This window comes from Diceros bicornis, chromosome 35, assembly GCF_020826845.1.
Source record: "Diceros bicornis minor isolate mBicDic1 chromosome 35, mDicBic1.mat.cur, whole genome shotgun sequence".
In the NCBI taxonomy this organism is placed as follows: domain Eukaryota; kingdom Metazoa; phylum Chordata; class Mammalia; order Perissodactyla; family Rhinocerotidae; genus Diceros; species Diceros bicornis.
The window spans coordinates 14,150,799-14,178,262 of record NC_080774.1 but is presented as its reverse complement, the minus strand read 5'-3'; the positions used below and the strand labels follow the sequence as shown (position 1 = coordinate 14,178,262).

At 43.9% G+C, this 27,464-nt stretch overlaps 1 protein-coding gene across 2 annotated transcripts in view; it reads right to left on the bottom strand.

Moving 5' to 3' along the window:
- Positions 1-25,848, bottom strand: part of FBXW8 (F-box and WD repeat domain containing 8) — a 115,231-nt gene extending 89,383 nt beyond the window's left edge. Inside the window, exons 1-2 of one of the 2 annotated variants that reach the window (XM_058531509.1) lie at positions 25,530-25,848; positions 10,339-10,443 (exon numbers count right to left, since the gene is read on the bottom strand). In XM_058531509.1, coding sequence (XP_058387492.1) covers positions 10,339-10,443; positions 25,530-25,817 — 393 coding nt within the window. In that variant the 5' untranslated portion in view covers positions 25,818-25,848. Of the gene's footprint in view, positions 1-10,338; positions 10,444-15,702; positions 15,733-25,529 lie in introns of those variants that run through there. The other variant, XM_058531510.1, reaches the window with a different exon arrangement.
- Positions 25,849-27,464: the final 1,616 nt, after the last annotated feature.

The following is a 27,464-nucleotide window of genomic DNA, read 5'->3' as shown; positions in this document are numbered from 1 at the left end:
AAAACTTCTAGAGTCTAAGTTATTAAATATTTAATGCAAATAAAAAGGTATAAAGAATATCATAAACACCCCTGGACTTACCGTCCCACTTAAGAAATAAAATATTACTTATAAGCTTAAAACTTCTGTGTATCTGTGTCCACATCCTCTTCCCCTCAGTGGTAATCTCAATTTGGTGTTCATCATTCTTCAGAGTCTTTTTAAACACAAACTGCAAGAAAAAAAAAAAAGTCCCCACTTCTTCCTTCCACAGTAGTCTTTTTTAAACCTAAATTCTTAACTTTCTAAACTTTCTATCCATTCTACATCCCAGCTCATCTCAGCTACAACCCCCGCCCCCCTTAGCATTTTAGATCATCTTTGAATCCGAATTCTGTCATCTGTTGCATTAGCTACTTCTCCCATACATAAGTCATCTGCAGTGTATGGTCTGCGGGCCATCGCATCTTAATTATTTAAAAAAAAAAAAAAAAAGTTAACCAGCATGAGGCTGAGGACAGAACCCATGGCAAACCACTAGAGCCCTCCCCGCAGCCTGACATGGATCCATTAAGCAGCCCACCCTGGGCATGGCTACAGCATCAGTTCCAAATCCACTTAACCACACTCAACCCACACTTCTCCATCTTAGCCATAGGGGCATCAGGGAAACAAACCCTCATCTGATCACAAGTGATCAGGCAACAAAGAATGGGATAACAACTCAATAACATCAGCGCTCCAATTTTGACTAGAACACCATGGTTTTATTTTTGGCAAGTCTGGTCCACAGCTGAGCCTGCCCATGACACTGGGTGGTGTCTGTCCGTCTGTGCCAGACTGAGTCTGAGCAGTAGGCAGTCATGGAACACAGACAGAGACAGACCAACACCAGCTGTGATGGAGCCAGGCAACAACTCAAATAGCTCCAGACAGAGTACTTCCCTAGCAGACCCCTGGAGTTCAGGGTTGAAGTATAAGATAAGGGATAACATACAGAGACCCTCATAGGTTCTAGAAGGCAGAAACTGCTAACTAAACACAGGGCAGCTTACTCTGATCTTGGGATACACAAGCCTTTTTTGTAAAAATTATAACATGTAAAATTTTGTAAAAACTATGAAATGTAACTACTAGACAAAAGACTCAGAACAGCTAAGAGAACATATAAATGTAGTCATTATTTCACTACCTAGACTAGCACTTCCCAAAGCATGTTCAGTAGAACAACCACCTCAGGGTGTTAATGAGCTACTTAAAAGAAAGATCCCAGGGTCAAATGAGTTTGGGAATACTGGTTTAGACAAAACTAGGTAGGATTCTTTACTGCAGAACTTCTTAGAGCTTTTAATAGACTGACATGCATTGCGTATCTGTAAGGAGATGTACGAAGCCGTATTCCCCAAACTAATTTGGTTCTGAACTCCTCTTGCAAGGAGTGTCTCAAAAGCCTAGCGCTCTGCAGAAGACCCTTGAGAGAACAGCGATATGGGTTATCGGTCAATCAATTAAGATATGTGTGGGGCACTAACTACGTGCTGGGCACTGAGGCCAGCAATGCTCATCCACTTTCCACCTCCACCTGCCAAACCATTCCCTTTTGCATGTCAGTGACATCCCATGGATGTGCCCAGACTGGGGGCTGCTTCTCCATGGCTGGGGAAGCTATGGGGAAAAGTTTTGGTCCCTGTTCTTAACAGTCAGGTTGGATCACCAGACTGACCCCTAATAGGGGGCAAACTCAAAAGATGAAAAAATTCTGTAGTCCAAAAATTAGCTACAAGCTTTTTGTTAGATGGAGCCACGGAATCATCAGTATTTTAGGAAAATACAATACTCAGTGATTATAAACTAGAAGATTCCAATTAAATTAGACATTCTGGACCAGTTTTCATGAGAGTAAACCGCACAAATTTCAGCCACTTTAAAATGGAGAAACTTTTCAGTGAGACTTTCAAAAATTCTCAAATATATCAGACCTTAAAAAAACTCTGGAAGCTGAAACAGATTTTTATATCAGCTTCAAAGAAAATGCCAAGTTGTTTTAAATAACACAATCTGAAATTAGTACAACAGGGTTATGGGATGAAAAACTGAGAACAAAAAGTTGATGTTTCAGTGCATCATCCCCACAGCTAACCCCTAGATCACAGGTCTTATTCTGTAGAAAATAATATTCAGGATAAAGTTTAAATCCCAGATAACAAACAATAAATCTCTTTGAGGGATTTATAAAAGCTAGAGGTGAAAATTACTTCCAAAAAGGGATCAGGATTGTACCTACAATTAGGTATTTAACACAGAAATGTGCCAACAATTTCTCTAGCAAACTTTAAAGGGAAGGCGCCTTTTTTTTCTTCTTTCAAAGGAGAACAAAAGTGACAGGCTTTAAGAATTTCTTTTAACCCTGCAGGAAAAAAAAAATCAACAGAAAAAGATCTAGTTCAACTTCCACAAGTAAATTTTAAAGAGTCTCGCCAAAAGGAAATCTAATTGTTTTGATTTCTTAAGTTATATTAAATCCAGCAAGTTTACAAGCCTAAATTTTCCAAAGGCCTAATGGTCTTTCTTTAATACACCAGGACTGAAATGGCCTTGCCTAGTAAAAGCCCCACTGAGTGAGCCTCAGCTGCAAGAATGTGCTAATAAAAGTGTCTCCAGCATTTGCTTTATAGCACCACTGTGAATTGTAGCATTAAAAAAAAAGCCCTTGGCTCAAAAATCAGCTTTATTAACCCTGCCCGGACTAGGGTTACCAGTGAGGCCCACAACAGGGGAAAAAGTGTCACTGTTCTAGTCACATGTTCATATACCAAGTCTACTCGGGGAGAACACATCATATACAGATAGCTGTATACAGACAGACATCTCAATTTCTTTCTTCCCGTTCGCTCTTGAACCCACTCACTTTTGCCCCCACCACACCACTGATTCTGGTCAAGGTCACCAGTGATCTCCAAGTTGCTAAATCCAATGGTCACTTCGCAATCCTCCCCTTACTTGGCTGACAGCAGCACTTAACACCTTTGGTCCCTTTCTCCTCGAAAACTTTTATCCCTTGGTTCCACAGAACCATGCACTCTGGGTTTTCTTCCTACCTCTCAGGTCCCGCCTCTTCAGTCTCCTGTGCCTCTAATCATCATCACGATGTGCCAGGGCTCAACCCTTGAATCCCCTCCTCTATCTACACTCACTTCCCTGGTGATCTCGTCCAGTTTCCTGGCTTTAAATACCATCGGTGAGCTGCTGACAGCTCCCAAATTTACATCTTCAGCCCTGCGCTCAACCCAGAACTCACCTCCTGCCTCACATCCAGCTGATCTTCTCCCACACCTGCTCCTCCCACCTTCTTCCCCTTGTCAACAACAGCAACCTAATCCTTCTACTTGCTCAGGCCAGACATCTTCGAGTCCTTGTTGACTCTTCTCCTCACACTCAACCCATCAGCAATCCTGACTCCATCCACTTCTGCTGGTACAGTCCTGGTCCAAGCCACCACATCTTCTTGTCTGGATTATTTCAGTAGCTCGTGGTCTAAATGGTCTCCCTGCTGCCCTCCTTGTGCCCCTACACCTTATTCTCCTAACAGATGCCAAAATGATCCCTTTTAAAATGTAAGTCAGGGCCGGCCCCGTGGCTTAGTGGTTAAGTGTGCGTGCTCCACTGCTGGCGGCCCGGGTTCGCATCCCAGGCGCGCACCGACGCACTGCTTCTCCGGCCATGCTGAGGCCGCGTCCCACATACAGCAACCAGAAGGTTGTGCAACTATGACGTACAACTATCTACTGGGGCTTTGGGGGAAAAATAAACAAATAAATAAATAATAAAAAAAAAAAAATGTAAGTCAGATCTTGCTACCCTTCTGCTCAAAACGTTCCAGTGGCTTCCTACCTCATTCAGAATAAAAGTTCAAGTTCTTTTAACGGATTAAGTGCCTTTTACATTTTGACTTTCTCTTCTCTTATCACTGTCTGCTCACTACACCCCAACCCGTATTAGTTTCCTATTGATGCTCTAACAAATTACCACAAACTTAGTGTGTTAAAATAATACAAATTTATTCTCCTAAGGTTCTGGAGGCCAGAAGTCTAAAATCAAGCTGAGGGCAGCAGGGCTGCATTCTTTCTGGAGGCTTCAGGGGAAAATCTGGTTCCCTACCTTTTCCAGCTTCTGGGGCCACCTATATTCCTTGGTCTGTGGCCCCTTCCTCCACCTTCCAAGCCAGCAACATAGCATCTTCTCTCCTCTCTGACCTCCTGCCTCCCTCTTATAAAGAGCCTGGTAATTACACTGAGCCCACCTGGGTAATCCAAGATAATCACCCCGTCTCAAGATCCTTAACTTCCTCCTATCTGCAAAGGCCTTTTTACCATAAAGGTAACATATTCACAGGTTCTGAGGATTAGGTCATGGACACCTTTTGGGGGGCCATTATTCACTCTACCCCAAGCTGGCCACCGTGACCTTCCTGCTGTTCCTCAAACACAACAGGTGCGCTCCACCTCAAGGCCTTCACACTTGCTATTTGCCTCTGCCAGAGACCTGCACAGCTTCCGTCCTCCCTCCCTCAGGTCTTTGCCCAAAGGTCACCATCTCTGTGAAGTATTCCCTGGCCACTTAGAAGTGCAACCGCATCATCACCTCTGTTTTCTTATTTTTCTCCATAGCACTTATCACCATCTGAAACACTCTATTTAATTACGTGTTTACTGCGTATAATGTAAGGTCTGAGAGGCAGGGTGTTTTATGTCTCGTTCACTGCTGTACTCACTGCCTAGAACGGGACATGGCACGTAGTAGGCCCTCTGTAAATAACTGAATGAGATAAAACAGTAAGTCCAGTTTCTTAAAAATTCAGTATTTCAAAAAACTGGATTGCTTTTACTTTCAAAGGTCAGCTTCAGGCATGTGTTGCCCTCAAGAGGCTCTGACTTTCCCAGTAAATACTCTCCTGCTTTCTGCTTTTTCTTTTAAACTTGTTAATTATGGAAAATTTCAAACACAAAAAAGTAAAGTGAACAGCATAAAGAACTCCAAAGTCTTCCCTACTCAGTTGAAATGATTATCAGCACTTTGCCCTTCTCGTTTCATCTAGCTCCCCATCTTTTCTTCTAGCTCTGCTTTGCTTTTCCTAACCTCGTGTAAAGGAGACAGCCACTGCAACCTGGTGAATTAAAAGGAAATCCCCAGGTGCTGGCCTGGTGGTGTAGTGGTTAAATTTGCGCCCTTGGCTTCGGCAGCCCAGGGTCCGTGGGTTCAGATCCCGGGCAAGGACCTACACACCGCTCATCAAGCCATGCTTTGGTAGCGTCCCACATACAAAATAGAGGAAGCTTGCCACAGATGTTAGCTCAAGGACAATCTTCCTCAGCAAAAAGAGGAAGAATGACAACGGATGTTAGCTCAGGGCCAATCTTCCTTACCAAAAAAAAAGGAAAGCCTTGAGGGTCCTTGGGTCTTGGGGCATGCACATATCTCCCTGAGAGAAGTCTGGTGGCAAAGGTGAAAGGTAACCAAGAGAACCCTGCAGCAACCACAGGTCTTCAGAATCATTTCTTGTGAAAAATCAATCCAGCCGCACTTAGCTATGGATTCGCGACTTGTAAAGATTTCATTAAAACCTTTAGCTATAAAATCTCAGATTTTAGTTTCTCCTATTTGAACATCTGGGAAGATCATAAGATCACATTTTCCTTGAAACTTCAAATATTATAAACTAATATTTTACTTCCAGAATTACTTATTTATTTTGGTAACACCTACTTCTTGCTCACCAATTTTATCATAAATCTCAAGTTTTTTTTTTTTTTGTGAGGAGATCAGCCCTGTGCTAACATCTGCCAATCCTCCTCTTTTTTCTTGAGGAAGACTGGCCCTGGGCTAACATCCGTGCCCCTCTTCCTCCACTTTATATGGGACGCCGCCATAGCATGGCTTGCCAAGCAGTGCGTCGGTGCGCGCCCAGGATCCGAACTGGCGAACCCCGGGCTGCCGCAGCAGAGCGCACACACTTAACCACTTGCGCCACCAGGCCGGCCCCCATAAATCTCAAGTTATTAACCTCTGCATCTTTCCTCTTTTTCTTTATTGCTTTCTTCATGTACATTTTTCTACCTTTTACTTGAAAAACATGACATTGTTGCCTATGCAAGCTAAATTTCTAAACTTACACATTAGGAAATACATGTAACTAAAATATATGAAAATAAAAAAAGACAAAATTATAGAGATGGAGAACAGATTAGTGGTTGCCAGGGGGTAGGGACAGGGAAGGGGATAGAGGTGGGTGTGGCCATAAAAGGGTAGCACAGAGACCCTTGTGATGAATGTTCTGCATCTTGACTGTGTGGTCACACGAATCTACGCCTGTAATAAAACTGCACAGAACCAAATACACACACACAGATGGGTGCGTGTAAACTAGTGACACCTGAATAAGCGCTGTGGACTGCACCAATGCCAATGTCCTGCTCTGATGTTCCATAGTTATGCAAGATATTACCAATGGAAGAAACTGGGGGAAGGGTACAGAGGACCTCTCTGTACTATTTTTCACAACTGCCTGTAAATTTATAATTATTTTAAAAGTTTTAAAAATGAATGTTGGTAAATCCCTAAAAACCTTTACTCCTCAGGATTATTCACGTTGTGATTTATATAACAGCAGACTTAGTCTTCTCATAAAAACCAAACAATTTTGTAATTTTGAAAATCGACAATTTTGTAATTGTTATCCAATTAAAAATATTACCCTTTAAAATGCCAGGAATTCTGTGCACCCACACAAACAAAAATGAACATAAAACTACAAATAGCAAAAGGATAAAGCAGTTCAATGAATTGCCCAATGCATAACTTTGCTTGCTAGAAGTCACAGTTTGAGACATTTCAGCATGAAACACTCCCACAGAGATACTAAATCTCTTGAGAGACAATTATTGATAGCATGGAGCTAGAGAGGTCACATCAAAAGTACACAAGGATTGGGGCTGGCCCCGGTGGCCTACTGGTTAGGCTCAGCATGCTTCGCTTCGGCGGCCTGGGTTCAAATCCTGGGCGCAGACCTACACCACTGTCAGTGGCCATACTGTGGTGGCGACCCACAAATAAAATAGAGGAAGATGGGCACAGATGTTAGCTCAGGGCGAATCTTCTTCAAGCAAAAAGAGGAAGATTGGCAAAAGATGTTAACTCAGGGCAAATCTTCCTCAGCAAAAAAAAAAAAAAAGTACACAAGGCTCATTCGCTCATGTAGCAAGATTTTAGTTCTGACAGCATAAAGCCTCACAAAGCAGGAAAAGAGAGAGGATGCAGAAAGGAGACCAAGTCAGAGCAAAATCAGCTCTCCAGCACAGTTTGTGGCATAATTAAATCTCAAAAGTCCTCCCCAATCAGGGTTCTTTACTGTTAGTTACCAACTTGGCATAAAGATCTAAGCAAACAGGTTTTCTCCAAGGGCACACATGTAGTTCACGGTGCCAATTCCACATCAATGGCCCAATTTCACGAAAATCCCAAGGCAGCTGGATTAAAAGAGAAGAGAGACAGACCGAGCAAGCCCCCTCTAAAATGAAATAATAAAGCAGCAGGACACTCCACTCAACAGAAGGACTTTTTCCCCCATTTAAAAATAAAAACAACACAAGAAGCAAATGAAAAGGCTCCTGGTTTTTATTACGTTGCGGTTTTATTTTAACACTTGAAAAAAACAAAGCCAATTCTACAAACTGCTGGCCATCCACTGTCATCTTCATGCACAAATTCTATGAAAAAATCCTGGCTTCAGAGATCACAGCTACCTTAGGGGTTCTGTTTAAGAATATTTTCTATTCTTATATATGCGCTCTAAAAATTAGGTTGAACCAAAAACAAAAAAAAAAACCCTAAATCCAATTGGCCAAAGAGGAAAGAATTCTAGTGGACAACTGGACTACTGTGTTGCAAATTAAACTGTTCACACCTGCAGAATAATCTCACCAGCATAACCAATCTACCCTGAAATGCAGCCCCATTGTAAAAAGGGGATCTCTTCTTCCACAAGATCCTATCTTTCACTGATAAACTCTTTGGATGAGAAAACCAGCAGCAGATGTGAAAGCCACATGGCCCTCTACAAAGCAGGAGAGCAAAAAGCAACGTTAAAAGAAACGATTCCTTAAACAGCAGCTCCCTATCAAAAATGAAGATTTTATCATCTAATGCTGACTTTGTGGAAAGCAGCTAGCTATTAGACCCTGTTCCAAGACTTCGGCTAACAGCATCAGGCTGAAATCCAGGAGTTGGACTCATTTAGCTACACCCTTGTTTTCAATTCTCGGGCACAGGGCCAATGTGTAAAGTTAGACTATAACAAATCCAACTTCCAAGGGAAAGAAGACAACATAGGTACTCTCACTTAACGCAATCGATAGGCTCTGAGCATGGTTTACACTTCAGTACATTTTTATTTAGTGAATTTTAGCCTTTGAATAATTTCTTCCATCATTTCCTAAAGATTTCCAGACACTGCATCAAAAAATATTTGCCAACACTCCCAACTTAAATAACATTGTGGCAATCAAGAATAGGAAAACTTTCGGGGCCGGCCCGGTGGCGCAAGCGGTTAAGTGCGCGCGCTCTGCTGCGGCGGCCCGGGGTTCGCTGGTTCGGATCCCGGGCGCGCACCGACGCGCTGCTTGGCAAGCCATGCTGTGACGGCGTCCCATGTAAAGTGGAGGAAGATGGGCACAGATGTTAGCCCAGGGCCGTCTTCCTCAGCAAAAAAAAAACGGGAAGATTGGCGGATGTTAGCACAGGGCTGATCTCCTCACAAAAAAAAAAAAAAAAAAAGAATAGGAAAACTTTCAAATTCATATTTAAGTAGAAAAATAATTTTGATTAAGCAAAATTCTTCATAAAGATAGAGCATAAGGGGCCAGTCCCATGGCATAGTGGTTAAGTCTGGTGCACTCTGCTTCGGCGGCCTGGGTTCACAGATTCAGATCCCAGACACAGACCTACACCACTTGTCAAGCCACACTGTGGTGGCAACCCACATACAAAATAGAGGAAGACTTGCACAGATGTTAGCTCAGCGCTAATCTTCCTCAAGCAAAAAAAAATAGGAAGATTGACAACAGACGTTTGCTCGGAGCAAATCTTCCTCACCAGAAAAAAAAAAAAAGAGAAAGAAAAAAAAGAAATAGTGTAAAACCAAAAACTAAACTGTCCTGTATTTTGTGTGATTTCGTTGAACTGCCACAGAGGCAGCAAGCTGTAGAGTCTAAACTTGGCTACAGTTTGCACCACTCAAACTACTTTAATATTTTTAACTTCACATTCTCGGTGGTACTTTGGATTTTTAGTCTATAGTTCTCCTGCCTCTCAATTTTACCAAACTCTTTCTCTTGAAGGCATAGACACTTGTGTAAAATGCATTATAGAATCCAGGGATGGGAAATGGTAATCAATAAACAAATTATTCTTTGGCAGTTATGGACAATGCATACTCCAGTGTCTTCTGGGAACACAGTTGTCCATGAAAAGCCAAATGGTCAGCAATCATACACACATTTAACTCGTGAAAAATTACACACTCTTCGCCAAAAAGAAGAGAACAGGAGACCAATTTGAATGCCATAAACCCTTGCCTCTCAAAGCGTGGCCAAAGCCACAGAGGCATCATCTGGTTAGAAGTGCAGAATATCTGGCCCCACTCAGACCTCCTGAGTCCGAATTTGCATTTTATCAAGATCCCCTGTGATTCATGTACACACTCAAGTTTGGCCTAGGCAACATCTCCCACCATCCACTCCACGGGCGTATGACCCAGACTACGCATGAGATAGGTGGCAGTGATCTGCAATTCCTTCAGCGGGTATCAGTTCTCACATGCCTCACACCTCACTGAGTGGGAGTCTGGTGTTTAAAGGGTAATTTGGATTACAGGCCTAAAACATGACTTCACTGTTCTGTCCCCAGGCTGACCCTCAGCTCCCAACCTAACGACTGGCTTGATTTAACCAAGGGCTGGCATCTTTGCATTAAAAAGGGTGAGGACATTAACAGCTCAGGCTAGCTCAATAAAGGCCCAGCACAGAGTTGTCAGCCTTGAGCACACTGCCACAGGTCAGCCATAACTCAGAGTGCACGGAGAACAGAGCTCTTGAGCAGATGGTCACAAAAAGATAAACACCAAGTGGTGATGTGGAACACAATCCTTTAAGTTCAAGGTTGCTTACCCTCAAGTAAAGTTGCTATCCAATTCATTAATTCTTTAAAGTTTATAATTCTGTTAAATAAATTTCTGTTACCCAAGAGCTTCCTATACTTAAATTACACATGTAGGTAAATCTTGAACATCGGTTAGTGACGGCTTACCTGTGCACACCTTCCTAGGTCTTTCCTGTCCAGATACTGAAATATATTGATTGCCAATTCGTAAGGCAGTTGGATATCAAAGAAGGGCACATCATCCATTTCATTCTGAGGAGAAAAAAGGAAATAGGCTTACGATTCTGAGATACGAACATGCTCATATTTACAGGCCCTTTAAATTACCAGAGATATCCTTAGGTGGTGACAAGAGAGATGATGCTTTTTCCCAAGAGGAGCAAAGCATTCTATTTCGCAGAGCACAGTCATAGAACTAAGTCAGAACTCGACAGCCACTCTCAATTCTCCAACCCCACAAGCCTCTCTCCTCACATCCACTTATGTAATCCACAAGACCATTTCCCACAATGCTTCAAAAAGGAGAAGCAGGGGTGCCATCTGACAACCTGGGGTACCCCACAGGACTCAGTGCAAAGGCTTGTAGGAAGCCTCTGAGCTTCTAAGGAAAGGAGAGCAGCAGGCACCAAGAAAATGAGGCTTGAAATCAGGGGTCACTGGTCCTTCCAGGACAACTGCTACTACCCCCAACTTGGAGGGAAGTGAGTACCCACAGCTGGAGAAAGGCTGACCAAGGTCACTCAAGTGTTTTCATCAGGAAAAGGAGAATAGGGCTGTGAGCATGAGCAAAAAGTAAATAAAATAAAATGCTGCTCTTGGGTGAGGTGAAGCCCATCTCCCCGTGGCCGCTGCAGAAGCACAAGGTTCCCTAATGCACTCAGGGGCTTACACTGGTTAACCTGAGTGAGCCAGAGCAAACAAAGCAGTTCTTCTTCGGTGTCATTTATTAATGCAGAGAAATTAGAGCTCGCCTGCCTTTGGATAAGCAATTAGGGATGAGGTAACAGGTTTTACTTGAGAGATAAGGCTGTCATGACGATCCCAGTAGCACAAAGAAATATGAGTGTGAAACAGAAAAAAAGCCAAGTGTGCATAAGTATCCCTCTGCCCTTTCCCAAATCCACCTGCCAAAGTTCACTTTGGTGTGAGCTTCTGCAAAGCCAGGGAAAGCGGCGCTCTTTGTCCCAACAGAACTCGCTTAATAAAATTCATTTTTAATAAGCTTTGGCTGACATCAGTGACTTAGTGGTTGCAAGAAAATTATTAATTCACCACTCAAATACAACAGTCATATATTGCAAGGCTGCAGTCTAAAAATTGAAAATAGTCTCGACATTTTTAAGGGAGTGTGAGCACTGACTTAAACCCTACCAAGATTCAGGATAAAGATTTTTCTGGAATCATGTTTCCATTCATCTAGGAGTCTCAGGGCTAAAAGATAATACAGGGCATAAGAAGGAAATGTACTCAACTGCAAAAACAGTGCAAGGCTAAGTAAGAGGGCCAAAAAAGATCTCTAGAGGAAAAAAGAGCACAAGTTGACAGTCCTCTGTGGGCAAGAAGGAACAGAATGTTCAACCAGGAGAAAAATGTTGGTTATACAGAAAAAACAGGAAAAAATCTGCAAGTGTAATTTGAAAACAAAGAGGTCCTCACCTAAAAAAGCAATAGAAAGTCAGTGGTCAAATGCCAGGCTAGGTCCCCTCCGACAACTAACTGGCTTCACTCATCAAGAAAAAGAGTCATCACTTTCTCTCTCAGCACAGACATAACTCGAGATTCTCAACACAACCCTGGAGGGAGTCACCGCCAGTGGAGGAAAGCCACTCACAACACGAGACGCTCCTTTGCAACCCTGGACTTCCTTCTGTTTTCTTTTTTGGACTATTTGACCATGGTGAGGTGGAGAAGTCTACTTTACCTACATGGTAAAGAAACAAGAGAAAAATGTTCCTTATCCTCAGATGAGCAGAACAAAGGCAAAGAAAAGCCTGCAATCGTGCACACTGAGCCCATGCTGAGCTTCTCGCTGTTAGAGACGGGCCAGGCACTGCTTGCTTCTGTGGGTCCCTTCAGGACTCACTGCACACTGGCGCCTGGACTTGACGCTGCTGTGATCAAGCACCAGAAATCGGCTTTGTTTTTAGGTATTCTGGTGCAGAAAAGTCACACTTCCAGTGGCAGGAGCTTTCCCCTTTTGCCCATGCAGCTGGCCAATCCTCTATTCTCATCCTTGAAAACAGCGCCTCTATGTTAGCGTCCCCCGACCCTACCACCAGCCTCCTTATCCCAACCACCATGATCTCTGGATGCAGCACAGCATGCAGGTGTAGAGCAAATATTCAAACTGAAAATCCCAGTTCTGCCGCCTGACTAGCCATGAGACCAGGCTAAACACATCTGAGCTCCAGCTTCCTCATCTGTAAAACAGATACAAATAGCCTATAAATAGGTATGTTATTAAGAATAAAATGAAATAATACATGGAAAGGGCCAGGCATGCAGTAATTGATTGTGAATACTGCTATTTTCTTTCCTTGAGTGGCCCTCTAGCTCCCTTTTTTTTCCTTCAACAAATTTTTTTTTTTTTGAGGAAGATTGGCCCTGAGCTAACATCTGTTGCCAATCTTCCTCCTTTTTTCCTCCCCAAAGCCCCAGCAGATAGTTGCGTGTCATAGTTGTATATATTCTAGTTGCTCTATGTGGGATGCCGCCTCAGCATGGCTTGATGAGCAGTGTGTAGGTCCGCGCCCAGGATCTCAACCAGCGAACCCCGGGCAGCCAAAGCAGAGTGTGCAAACTTAACCACGATGCCACCAGACCGACCCCAACAAATATTTGTTGCCAAGGTCCACATTCCATGTTACTCCTATACCAGCTGGCTGTTTAAACAGAAAGTCATCTCCCCTTGCCATACCATAAGCAGATGATAGTTGATGACAGCAAAAAAGGATGGTACAGTGGAGGCTAAGTTATTCAGGAGTCTGAACATTGAAAGTATCCACACCACAGGTCTTTTCCCAGAGGACTTTTAAAACAGAATCATCACTTTTAAAAGTTATGCCACAGTAATAACTAAAGAAGGATTTGCTCTAGTGCACAGCAGACAAAAAGGAGCAGCCACCAGGGTGCCAATGACCAGTCAGGGGTGTTGTGGCCCCCATACAACAATCAGAGACACCACGCTGGTCTCACTACTGATGCAGTTGTGATGGTTCTTGGCCATTTATAAGTTCTGGAGGGCAACAACTGTTTCAACACATTGAATTATAAATATGTAAATACCAACATTACAAAGCCAAACTTTTTTTTAAATCACTGTGCTCTTAGAATTACATCTAAACTCCAAAATGATTATCAATCCCAAACAGATCAAGTCCCAGACTTTCATATAAATGACCCTCTCTGTTGCTACCACTGGTTGGGGAATGGCGGGGCAAAAAAAGAAACCAATATACTATATAAAGGAAGGTCCACATCTTTAAGAAATACGTAGACCCACGAAGTCAGGAGACCAAATCCTGAAGTTTCATGCTGCACACTCGGAGTCTTTTTGGCAAGACATTCAATCATCGGCTCTTGCAGTGGATGCTGCAGTGGGTCCTTCAGACTTCCCCTCTCAGTCCACAACACTCATTCTCCCAGATGCCCAGAACACTGCTGCCTCTCGCTCATAGCTGAGTCCCTTCCTAGGCACTGCCCTTGGCCAAACAAGCTGCTTCATCCCAGGTTACACCCACTTCTGGGGGGCAGTGTGCATTCAATGACTAGTCAATACCTGGGGACAAAGGCCTGGCCTCCTTGCCTTGATTCGGGACCTCTCAGAAAGGCCAACCCACTAAACCATGGGCATGCAAATCTCCATCTCAGAGTCTGCTTCACGGAAAATCCAACTTTTCCAAAGCAGCAGATGCGATCCATGACAGGCCCGTGTTCAACACATTCCCAAGGGTTCTTGTGCACAACCCTAGAAACATCAGTCTAGGTAACCCACGTCCCGTTCCTCTACTCAAGGAGGCAAAATGGAATGCAGGAAGTTAGAGTGATGTTCTTATACCAAAGACAGACAAACAAAAACTGGAGTAGCTGCAATGTCAAGTAAATCATTCACAAACTTCACTTTGTTATTACCAGTAACATATCAATTGGGAAATACCTTACAAAAGATTGAGAATTATGAGCATGTTTGACCCTGTGTTTGCAAATGCCGTTCTTTTATAGGTATGTATGATTTGACAAGGATACGGAGCCACATCCTGGACAGAAGCTGTAGCCCAGTAACCACGTATACCCTAATAGCAGCAGCAGAATGTCTTAAACACTCTCACTTAGTACTTCCCACAGTTCATAAATATAAGTAAAAAACACTACTTGCCACTAGTGTGCAGAAAAATACCTTGTAATTTAAAAGGTGCGATCAGTCTTCCACCTGGGCTATTTTGAAGCACATAGCCATCCAAAAAGTTACAGCCTCCATTAACCAAACCTATATCTATACTGACTTAAAAACACGGAAACGGACATGTCAGCATTTCGGAAACAAAGATATTCCAAGAAGGAGGAAAAGAGATTAAAGACACTGGAAATATTAATATAGGGAAATCTGGTCACACTACAAAAATGTCAATATGACTACAATGTTGAGAGAGAATAATTTCGCATCAATTTAATAGCCCAAGCAATGTGAGAATGGCCAAATTTATGCTACAGAAGACCATATAGAAGACCAATAAATCCAACATATAAACAGACCTACAAACTGAAGGAAAAACATCTTTTTGATAACATACCACCTGGCTTTTAATTCTTTAATGGCTCAGATATTGATTCTCCACCACTATTGATGACTCTCGTCCTGTATTACACATCAAAACCATCTGTGTAGTTTTTTTTTTAATTCAAATGTCCAGGGTCTCACTCAGACCTACTGCCCCAAATTTCCAGGGGTGGGGCTCAAGCCTCTCTCCCTCAGGGATCCTCACACACAGTAAAAGCTGAGAACCACAACCCTAAATCATACAGATATAAAAATCAATCCTTTCTCAGTCAAGCTAAAAAAAAAAAACCCAACCACAAAGGGGTCACATTACTTTGTTAATCCAAAGTCAGTGAATACTAGATTTTCCCAAAGTCTACTGGACTTCCTCCAAAAATGCTAAGAGAAACTGCAAATAGATCCATCCCCAGGGAGGGTGATTTGTACTCCTATGTGCTAATGTAAGACTAATTCTGCAAATGGATTGGTTTTGTGCCTTACTGTTAGAAATTTAATCTGTCTTCTCTTGTCTAGTAGAAGAAGGGATAATTACTAAGAGCCAAATCAGTGAAAAGTGAAGAATCTGACTTGAGGTTTGTTCCCAATGTATATCTCCAGGGCAAAGTGAACACTGAGGATCTCTCTAAGTGGTGTTTAAGAAACTGAGAAAATCACCCGAGTTCAAACAATAGATATGTAATAACATTTCTGCTAAATCCGTGACTGAGAGGAGACTGTTGTCTGAAGGAATTTACCTCAACTTCCCACATACTACAGAAGAGCAGGGTAGACCCACACCATCTCAATCAGGAGGAATTGAGGCGTTCCAGTTTCACCTGCGTCTTCATTAGAAAAAAACTGGTTAAATGGGAAAAAAATTGGAAACACTGTCAAGATAACCAGGCAACCGTTTACAATCCCAAATTTGTCTCAAAATACATGTTCTTATTTATGTTAAAAAATGACAGAAGTACACTAAAATGTTAACAGTAGCCTCTGAGCAATGACATTACAAGGGATTTTTGTTTCTTCTTTCTATTTTTATGAATTTCCTAAATATTTTACAATGAGCATGTGATATTTTCCCAAAGAAAAGCAATATATTTTTAAAATAAGGTGTTTTATGTTCAAAACACTATCTGAATTCAGGGCCATGCCAGGTGCTGGAGGGAGGGGAGGTACTATTAGCAAGTGTATGAGAAATGACATCTACACTCCAAGAGCTAAAATCTTTTATAGAGATAAGTCGTCATCATCACGTAAAATGGAATAAAAACCGGAGAATACAAAAGGCAGTCTAGATAGTCCCCTAAGGTATTCCAAAGTCCATTAGTAAGTCAGCTATTTAGAACTTGAAGTCATTTCTCCAAAGCAACAATGCTATAAAGAGTGGTTAAGCTCCCAAGTAGTCCACAAAAAGCCAATTTCTCCCTTACCATTTAACCTAATCCCCAAGCCTAGCTATGAGAAAGGGCAAAAGGCATTCAATAAATTTTTGTGGACTGCATGTGTAAATATGACGCAACTATAACACTACAGTATCTAACCAGCACAGTGCCTTGCACACAGTAGATGCACAATAAATGTCCATGGGATTTATCATTTTTTTATGGGCTTTCCAACTCCTAGAACCATTCTTGTTCACCACCTACTGGTACGATTCCCTGTGCACTCTGGCAAGGGAGGGGACAGAAAAGGCCAATCTAAAGGACTGGGGCAATGAGCGCTGGGGCAATCCCAGGAGGCTGGGTGAGGAGGTGAAGGGAGTCGGTGTGAGGAAGAGGCTGGGCCTCTGCTTTCAAAGCTGCCTTTTCGTCTAAACTGGGATCAGAGCTTTAGGACCCACAAAGGAGAGAAGTCAGGGGGTGGGGGGCTCCCTTGTCAGAAGCTTTGGGCCCCAGAGGGGTTTTGGGGGGTATGGATTTGTTTGTGGAAAGAGTAAAGGGTTTCACATCAAGGGTCCCAAATACTCCAAGCACATTCCTACCATGTGGATCAGCTATATAATTTGTGGAGTCCAGTGTGAAACAAAAATGTGGGGCCCCTTGTTTAAAAATGATTAAGAATTTCAGGATGGCAACAACAGAGCATGAAACCAAGCACAGGGCCCTTCTGAGCCTGGGGCCCACACACAGGCCACACAGGCCCATGAGGCCAGCTGGCGCTGGCCACCACAGAACCTCCGCACTTGCTGTTCTCTGCCTAGAATCCCTTCCCCAGGTCTCAGCATGCTTGCTCCCTCACCTCCTTCCGTGAAGTGCAACCTTCCCAGGAAGCCCTTCTTGAAGAGCACTATTTAAAATTACCGCCCTTCCCCAACGCACACACACTCTATCCCTTCTACCTGCTTTATTTTTCTCCAGAGCATTTACGACCTGACAATTATCTGTTCACTGTGTATGTCCCTCTTCCCCAGAATGTAAGTTCTACAAGGCAGGGATTTTTTCTGTTTTGTTCACTGCTGTATCCTCACTGCCTAGAAAGTGCCAGGTGCTAAGCAGCTACTTGATGAATACTTGTGTAATGGAGGAGTGAAGCCCAAGCTGCTGCAAGGAGCAGAACCTTCCAACAAGAAGCTGGCTACAAGCTGTTAGGATACACAGGGACTATTTCCAAACGTGCCCAAGTAGAGACCTGCTAATTCATAACAGGAAAAAACGAATGGCACCGACAATAAGAACTTTTTAGGTGGGGGAAAGGGAAAAGGAAGAGAGCTTTGGGCTGGAGGGATCAGGGAAGAGTTAACACAGGAGACAGAATTCACGTTGAGCCTTAAAAGAAAGGCAAAGAGGCAGAGAAGGCATCCAGGTAAGCCAGTCCACGAGCTCACATCTGACTCATTCGTCTTCTCATTTCATGTTAGCGAGTTTCCTTGCCTGTTTCTAACTTAAAAACAGAAGTTAAGCCATTAAATTATCTTGTTGACAACACAGACGTAGGCTCTGACAAATTAAATAGTGACACAGTAAGCAACAGATATTGGCCAGCAGTATTAAGACTTTTATCAGGCCTGAACACCCAAATCTTAATGTAAAGAAGGCTTTGAATATTCACACGGGTTCTAACGACCAAAGAGCCTCTTTATAAGGCTGCTTTGGAAGCAGCAATTCTGCCCCCATTATTTCAACTCTACGAAAGTAGATGGGGCCCTGCTGCACTGAGGAGTGTAGGTGGGAGTACAAGAGTAAGACGAAAGACTTCCCCCAAGAGATTCCCAATCCAAGAGGTAGGGAGGCAAAGGGCTTTTCAGTGATAAGCCTGAGCCAAGAGGGAGTGAGATAGTATAATGAACTCTTCTGCGATACTAATGACAATAGCACCAGTTTAAATTCACTGGATGCTTACTGTACACCAGGCTTGGCGCTAAGAACGTTCCATGCCTTATTTCATTGCCTCTTCACAAATCATCCTCACTGACAAGTGAGGCAGGGTAAGTTAACTTGCCCAAGGTCAAACAGCTAGTGAGCAGCAGAGCCTGAACTTGAACTCCGGTCTGCCTGTCTCCAGAGCCTGGACTCACAAGCTGGGCTATTCTGCCTCCATTAATGTCCTTCTTTTAATTAAAAGAAGCAAGACTACAGGCTTCTGAGGTCAGGAAGTATCCGTTCTGTTTACTGATCCCCCAGCACCCAGCCGATCAATAAATACATGTTGGATGAATAGAAAACACACACATTTGCATCGTCAGTGCTGCTTCAAACACTCACCACCTGAAGTGGACATCTGCCGTTTCTGTTGTTTCCTGCCCAACATCCTTTCCCTCTTCTTTTCTTTTAGGAAACCACCCCACTTCCACTCTCCGTCAACATGGTTTAGTGGGGCTGACCCCACCCTTATCTTCAGGAGTGGGCAGTGGATACAAGCCTGGCCAATTTGAGTCAGTGATTGGCTCAAGGATGGACACATGACCCAGTCTGGACAACTGAGAATTTACGTTCATGACCTTTGCTACAGAAAACAGAGGCTCTCTGTCCCCTGTGTTGCTAAGATGATGGAATGGAAGACTGGAGTTGCTGGTAGCCATTTTATCCCAAAGAGAGCGAGCCCACCTGTGAATAAAGCCAGCAAAAAGGACAGCAGGACCAAGAGACAGAGAGATTTCTACTTACATTAGCTAAGCACCCAGAATTTTCAGTTATATGCATCAGGAGATTCCCGTTTGGGTTTTTAGGCCAGTTTGAGTCGGGTCCCGGTTGCTTGCAGCCCAGAGTCCTGATACATCACCTACACAGAAATGGGACCAAGCAACTGGACATCGCAACCACCACAGTGAACAAAGAAAGAAGCAAGCATACTTGTGCTTATACTAAGTGCCTCCGCTACCTCTGAGAAGCCCGAGTGTATGGAGAGAGGGACATGGAAGAGAGAAGGAGAAAGTGCCTTCTGCTTCTGAAATTCCGTCCAGGTGTGTATCATTTCTTTCACTAGCTTAACCGTATACCCAGAAGACAATTTAGGTGTTCTCAACTCACCATCCAAAAACAGATGGCTTCTAAGTGCTATTACAAAAGCTTCACAAGAGAAGACAAGGCTCCAGAGGAGTCATTCCTAAGTTTCCATTTCAGCTGTGTTTGTCCATCAAAGGCCTGGCCTGCACCCAGCCAGACGACACTCGGAGGCAGAGCTGTGCACCTACCCATCAAAAGGCAACTTAACTCCTGACTGCTAACTTAGGAGTTGTTCTCACTCTAGTGATGATCCTGAAGGCTCTGCAGTGGAAGAGACTACCAAAACACAACACGTGCACTAGTATAACAGAGGGCACCACAGGTTCAGGGAAAAAAAAAAGGGAGAGGATGTTGGGAGGTGGTACCAGATCTTTATTTCTCTTTCATGTCAACTGGATCAGCCTGTCAGTTTCTAGGGAGTCCCGAATAGAACTAAATCTTCCTTTTCAGGAGTCACTCGTGGATCAAGCACGGATTCTTGGGAAGACACAAAGCACAGATCACCAACTCACATGACCCAAGGCAGATCCAGCTGACAGGCAGCTTTTGTTTAACCAGCAGTGCTAGTTAAAATGTAACTTTTTTGTATCAGTTACCAACAATTAAAAATGGGAAGTTTACGGGGCCAGCCCCTGGCCTAGTGGTTCAGTTCCCAGTGGTTGAGTTCCGCATGCACCATTTTGGCAGCCCAGGCTTGGTTCCTGGGCACACATCTACACCACTCGTTGGTGGCCATGCTGTGGCAGCAACTCAAATACAAAATGGAGGAAGACTGGCACGGATGTTAGCTCAGGGCGAATCTTCCTCAAGCAAAAAGAGGAAGATTGGCAGGGCCGGCCCTTTGGTGCAGTGGTTAAGTTCAGGGCTCTCATCTTTGGTGGCCCCAGGTTCACAGGTTCAGATCCTGGGCATGGACCTACACCACATATCAAGCCATGCTGTGGCAGCATCCCACATACAAAATTGAGGAAGATGGGCACAAATGTTAGCTCAGGGCTAATTTTCCTCAGCAAAAAGAGGAAGATTGGAAACAGGTGTTCGCTCAGAGCCAATCTTCCTCACCCAAAAAAACAAAAAAAGAGGAAGATTGGCAACAGACGTTAGCTCAGGGCAAATCTGCCTCAGCAAAAAAAAAAAATGGGAAGAGTTTGTGTGGTAGATTATTGTATTAATGGCCCCTACTTTGTTCATGCCTCCCTGTATCCAGGCATTTGGGTAACTCCACACTGGCTCTCAGCTTGGCAATGTGGCTTGCTTTAGCCACGTGACAATAACAAACATGGCCTAGGCAGAGACTTGAAAAAGCACTGGGGCTTGCCCTCTTGCTGCTCTTGTAACTCTGGGAAGGCCCACCCAGGGCTAACCTGCTGGGTGATGAGACACACATAACCCAGATACACACACACAGAACTAGCCAACCCCCAGGAACAGAGCTTCTGACCAGCAGCTAACCTCAGACGTGAGTGAGTTCATCCACAGCCCAAGCCACCACCCTACAAAATGGTGAGCTAAATAACTAGTGTTTTTGGGTTTTTTGTGTGTGTGTGAGGAAGATTAGCCCCGAGCTAACATCCAATGCCAATCCTCTTCTTTTTGCTGAGGAAGATTGGCCCTGGGCTAACATCCATGCCCATCTTCCTCTACTTTATGTGGGACGCAGCCGCAGCATGGCTTGACAAGCGGTGCATGGGTGTGCACCCAGGATCCAAACCCACGAACCCTGGGCCGCGAAAGCGGAGTGTGTGCACTTAACCACTATGCCACCAGGCCGGCCCCTAAATAGTGTTGTTTTAAGCCAAAGTTTTGGGTGTTTTTATGCAGCAAAAACTGACAGAGCCATATGAAAATACATATTCCCAATTAAAAGACAAAAATCTAAAGACTCTGCAACACTGGGAACACATTCCTACATGACAAGAACCAGGTGACCTAAACAGTGGCTCCCACCTTTAACCCAGCCATGGCATGAATTTCCCAGTTTGTCACTATCATCTCACCCATGCTGGGGTCAAGTTCCATTGCCATATGTCATCTCAATTAGGTGTTGTTATATTTAAGGCAAAGAAGGTGAAATCCTATATTCCACATACTCGAGTTACTATCATGAGAAAACCAGTACAACCATTTTGGAAAACTGTTTGTCAATATGTACTAAGGCTGAACATATGCATACCTCATAACCCAGCAATTCCACAACCAGGGGTATACTCAAGAAAAATGAGTACACATGTTCCAAAAGATGTACAAAATGTTCACAGCAGTGCTATTCCCAATAGTTCCAAACTGGGTATTAACAAACTAGTTACAAATAATGCCCATCAACAGTAGAATAAATAAAATGTGGCATATTCATAGAGATAAATCTCATGCATAATACTATGCACAAGAACCCAGACACAAAAGAGTACATGCTGTATGATTCTACTTACATAGTTCAAAAACAGACAAAACTAAAATAAGGTGTCAGAAGTCAGGTGAGCGGTTACCCTTGGGTGGAAGAGAACCCACGGGGGTTCTGACAAGCTAGTAATGCAGTTCGGTAATCTGGGTGCTATTTATGCAGACATGTAGACTCTTGAAAATTATTTGACCTGTACATTTATGACTTGTACACTTCAATAGAGTTTGATTTTTTTTTAAAAAAACTTTAAAAAATGGAAAAATAAGACCAAGACGAGGGCCACATTTTAAGAAAAATGGTTGTTATTTTTCTTTAGGGATATCATGAAGACAATTTCTACACTATCTGTCATGTCTAATATTTAATGTGACAAAAAAGAACAACAGCAATTATGACACATCATTACAGAAGTATAGCTGGAATCTGGAAAAGATGCATAACACAACACCTGATGAACTGGGAAAGAGGACTGAATGAGCAACACCTGGCCTACTTCACTCATTTGCATTCCCTGCCTCTGTGGGCTTCGGGGCTTACAACCACTGACATAAGAATCCAAGCCTTCTCTATAAAGGTTACCATCATTTCTCAGACTTAAGATATTGCGTAGATTCACTGCCCCTTAAAAATCAGTTACTTTCCTAAAGCTCATCTGCCAAATGAGGCTAATAATGGCCACTGGGGTTGTTGGGAGATCTGAAGATAATGTCTCTAAATCCTTAAGATAGTACCAAGGAGCAAGTAAGCATGCAATGAATTATTACTTTGTTTATAGCAGTGTTACTGATGATTGCAAAGTACTCAAAAAAATTAGAGGTGCCCCACAGGTTGGATGCTGCTCATGGTAGCATAGAGCCTACCAGTAGCTAACATGATGACTCTGAGGGGGCAGAGGAGATCATGGGCACATGTTCTAGGGCAGGCTTTTTCTAACAACATATGAAACTTAGATTCTGATGTGCCCTTTGGATCCTGCAGTAGGCAGGCCTCTTCCATTTTTAAAATACTTCATTTAGGGCTCCACTAATTTTTGGTATCAATGCCTATCCTTCAGGAGTGTTAGCGCTGGAAAGCCTTGAGAATCAGGACCTCAAACCAAAGGAAGCTATACAGCAGAGACAACGTCTCAAACTTGCCTGGTCACCCCACCCATAGGATTTCTGGGCCCCTCCTCTGGAGACTGATTCAGCAGGTGTGGGGAACAGGCCAGAACCTGTCTTTTAATAAGGGCTAGGGTGATTCTTACACCAAGTCAAGTTTGCAAAACTCCTACGTGGTAAAATTTAGAGTCCAACAGACCTGGATCCAAATCCAATCCCTAGCACTTACCAGCTGGGTATCCCTGGGCTAATTACAGGAAACCTCTGAGTTTCTTCACTTGTAAAAGGAGACTAACAATACCTCCCAGGATTGTTGTGAAGTCTGAAGACACTGGCAAACTCAGTGGGGAGGATTTCAGCTGTGAGGCCCCAAATGTGCCTTCGCCCTAACAACCAGCTTTCCCTTTTTTCTGTAACTCGATAAGCCAGTCTTGCCTTAGCCTACAAATCTACTTCCATAGGAATAACTTCTGCATAGATCTGGCCTGGCCTGAGCAACTTGTCAGGTGCTAAGCCACCTTCCCAAGGCACTGAAAGATTTTTACATCCGTCAGACTTCTTCAGCGATGACCCACTTTTTACATGATGCTAGCACGAATTTTCATACGTATAAGAATTGTCACATTAAATGAGAATGTTTATAACACACATTTACAAAAATGGTTATCTCTAACCTTAGAGATAAGGCAGAACACAGGATCAGACACTTGGGGAAAATTCATATAGCTATTAATGTTACTTGAATATAACTACATATTACATTAAATATTAAGCCATCACTTAATCAAAACACCTTGCCAATTACAGAATTACTACTGTTTTGGGAAGCTGCAGAAGACTCCTTTGAGCCTAATCTAAACCGAACCATTAAAACCTGCTGTTTTGCACAGCAAAGGAAACCACCAACAAAACAAAGACAACCTAACAATTGGGAGAAGACATCCACAAATCATGTATTTGATAACGGGTTAATCTCCAAAATACATAAAGAACTCATACAACTCAACAACAAAAAAACAAACAACACAATTAAAAAATGGGCAAAGGATCTGAAAAGATATCTTCCCAAACAAGATATACAGATGGCCAACAGGCACATGAAAAGATGTTCAACACTAATTATTAGGGAAATGCAAATAAAAACTATAGTGAGATATCACCTTAAGTCCATCAGAATGGCTATAATTAACAAGACAAAAAAATAACAAGTGTTAGAAAGGACATGGAGAAAAGGGAACCCTCATTCATTGCTGGTGAGAATTTAAACTGGTGCAGCCACTATGGAAAAAAGTATGGAGATTCCTCAAAAAAATTAAGAATAGAACTACCATATGATCCAGCTATTCCACTGCTGGGTATTTAACCAAATAACACGAAAACATAAATGCAAAAAGATATTGGCACCACTACGTTAACTGCAGCATTATTCACAATAGCCAAGACTTGGAAACAACCTACTGCCCATCAACGGATGAATGGAGAAAGAAAATGTGATATACTTGGAATGGAATACTACTCAGCCATAAAAAAGGTGAAACCTTGCCATTTGCAATGACACGGACGGACCTCGAGGGTACTACGCTAAGCGAAATAAGTCAGTCAGAGAAAGTCAAATACCCTTTGATTTCACTCATAAGCAGAAGATAAAAAAAAAAAGCATAAATACAGAGATTAGACTGGTGGTTACCAGATGGGAAAAGGGTAGAGGGGAAGGTGAAAGGAGTAATAGGGCACATGTGTACAGTGATGGATTCTAATTAGTCTTTGTGTGGTGAACATGATGTAGTCTACGCAGAAATCCAAATATAATGATGTACACCTGAAATTTATGTTATAAACCAATGTTATATCAATAAAAGAAAAACCTGCTGTCTTGTCTTAACCATGGACGTGTTGCAGGTGGTCTTGATTGTCCTAACTTTGTGAAGGGGGCTTCTTTTTTTTTTTTTTTTTGAGACAGGGACCTCCTCTTCCTCCAGATTCTTGACGGGATCCATGTCCCACAAAATGATAAGACCCTCCATGCTAATGGTAGTGCCTGAAGGATTCTTCCTCTTTTTTTCCTGCTTTAATTGGAAATTTATTTTTTTTTAGTTTAAATTAAGTTAGCTTTAATTAGTTTAAATTAAAACTTTAATGTTTTTAAAGTAATACACGCACAGTTAGAAAAACCTGAATAATCCAAACAGCACATGGAGAAAAGTTAACACTCCTTCCCATCCGTGTCCTGGGTCCTCCTCCCCAAAGGCAAACTTGTTAACTAAAAGTTAGGGGTCTTCCTAGAGCAGGATTTCTCCGTCTCGTACCTAGTGACATTCTGGGTCAGATAATCTTCGGTGGGTGCTGCCCTGTGCGTTGCAGGATGTTCCTGAGCATCCCTGGCCTCTACCCGCTGGGTACGAGCAGCAACCACCCCGCCCCCAGTTGCGGCATCCAAAAATCTCTGCAGACACCGCCAACTCCGGGACACGCCCGCCCCCGCTGGGACCGCGGCCTCCAGAGACGCAGACGGAGGCGCGGGTGCCTCTGCCCATCCCTCCCCTCACCGTGGCACAGTCACTGCACAACGCACTCGGGGGTGTGCGCCGGGGCGCGGGCCAGCCGGGCCCCGGCAGCAGGCGGCGGCCACTCACCAGGTCGCGGATGAGCTGGTCCACCAGCTGCTCGCCGCCGCCGGCGCCCTCGCGGGCCGGGGGGGAGCGGGAGCGGCTCGCCGCGTCCTGCCTCTCGGCCCGGCCGGCCCGCGCCGCCGGGGGCCGGCCCGCGCCCTCCAGGAGGCCCTGGGCCAGCGCCAGGTACCCCGAGGCCTGCTCGCCGCGCCCGGGGGCCGCCTCGGGCCGCCGCCGCTTCCTCTGCGCCTGGGCCTGCGCCAGCTCCTCCTGCCAGCGCCGGCGGAACTCGTCCAGGCTCTGGTCGTCCATCGCCGCCGGCCCGGCCTCCGCGTCCGCCTCGGCCCCGGCGCCACGGCACGGTCCCTTCGCCGGAAGTGTCCGCCGCGGCCGGAAACCGCCGCCCTCGGGTTCCGGGCGGGCGCCCCGCCCCCGGCGCGCCCCCGGACCGGGTCTGTGCGCTGACCGCGCGCTCAGCTTCTCGGCTTTTGCTGAGCGCAGACTTTGCGCCAAGCACTGGTCCTGCATTCGACAAGCATGCATTGAGCAACTACTGTATGCCAGCTGCTGAGAATTCAGTATTTAAATCTGCCTCACCCCAAAACAATCCCTCCTTTCTTGGGGTTTGCGTTCAAGTGGTGGGGGAGATGTTCAGCAAATGAACATGAGCGCTTGAATCAGTGGTAGGTGTCGGGAAGAAAATAGAACGAGGTAATAAAAGAGGTAAGGATGGGTTACCTTTAGAAGGATGTTCAAGGAAGGCATCTATCTCTGAGACCACCCGAGGAGAGAAACCAGCCACGGGAAGATCAGATCTCAGAGGAGATATTTCCAGAAGGAACTAGAAGTGCAAGAGCTGTGAGGTTGGAAAGAAAGTGGCATTCGATTGCATGCCATCTTCAAAATGCTTTGTACCTGCTGCTCCCGCCTCAGGGAATTTTTCTCCCCGCCTTGACCTGGTTAACTCCTATACATCTTTCATATCTCAGCTCATACCTCAATCTCTCAACCCCCACCCCCCCAAAAAAAATCATGTCTCCCTGTTACTGATTTTTACGGCATCCTATACTTCTCATCATAGCACAGAACACAATTGTAATTTTATATTTGTGTGATTGTTTATTAATATCTCCCTTCCCTGCTGGACTGTCCAATCTTAGCATGGAGGCCAGTTATTAGTAGGCCAGCTATTAGTAGGTGCTTAATAAATATTTACTGAATAAGTAACAACTTCGAAGATGAGAACTGTTGTCCAGAGAGTTCTGGAAAAAACTGAGCCAAAAATCACACAGCTGGTAATTTGCAGACCCAGGATTCTAATCTTTTTTTATTTTTAAACACTCAGGACCTGACCTGTTAATTATTAAAATCATACAGCCCACATGCCTAAGCTGGCTAGGAACCATTTGGCGGCCTCTAGCTACCACGACTGTTTTCAATTCAGTGCTATTACCAGCATGGTTGTTAGCCTAGGCTCCAAAGTCAGAGAGACAGAGAGACAGATCTGGGTGGGAATCCCAGCGCCCTCATTGACTCGCATCCCCTTTCGCCCAGCAATTCCACTTCTAGGAATTTACCCAAGAGAAGAAAATTGAGGATTTCAAAGAGTACCTTCAAGGCTGTTCACTGAAGCATTGTTTATAGTCCTGGAGATCAGGAGAAATCTAAGTAGTTGACAATAGGGCGCTGGTTCAATAAGTTACACCCCGTTAGATTGTAAGAAAGATCCTAACCAGAAGTCAGCTCCAGGAGGGCAGAGACTTCATCTGTTTGATCATTTCTGTGCCTTCAACACTCAAAACAGTGCCTGGGACATAGTAGCTGCTCTATAAGTAATGAATGAATAAATGAAATACTGTGCGGCCATTAAATATTTCATTGGAGAAAATTTAGTCACATGAAGATTTTCACAATATTGCAAGTGAAAAAAGTCAGGATACATAACCATAGCACAGTATG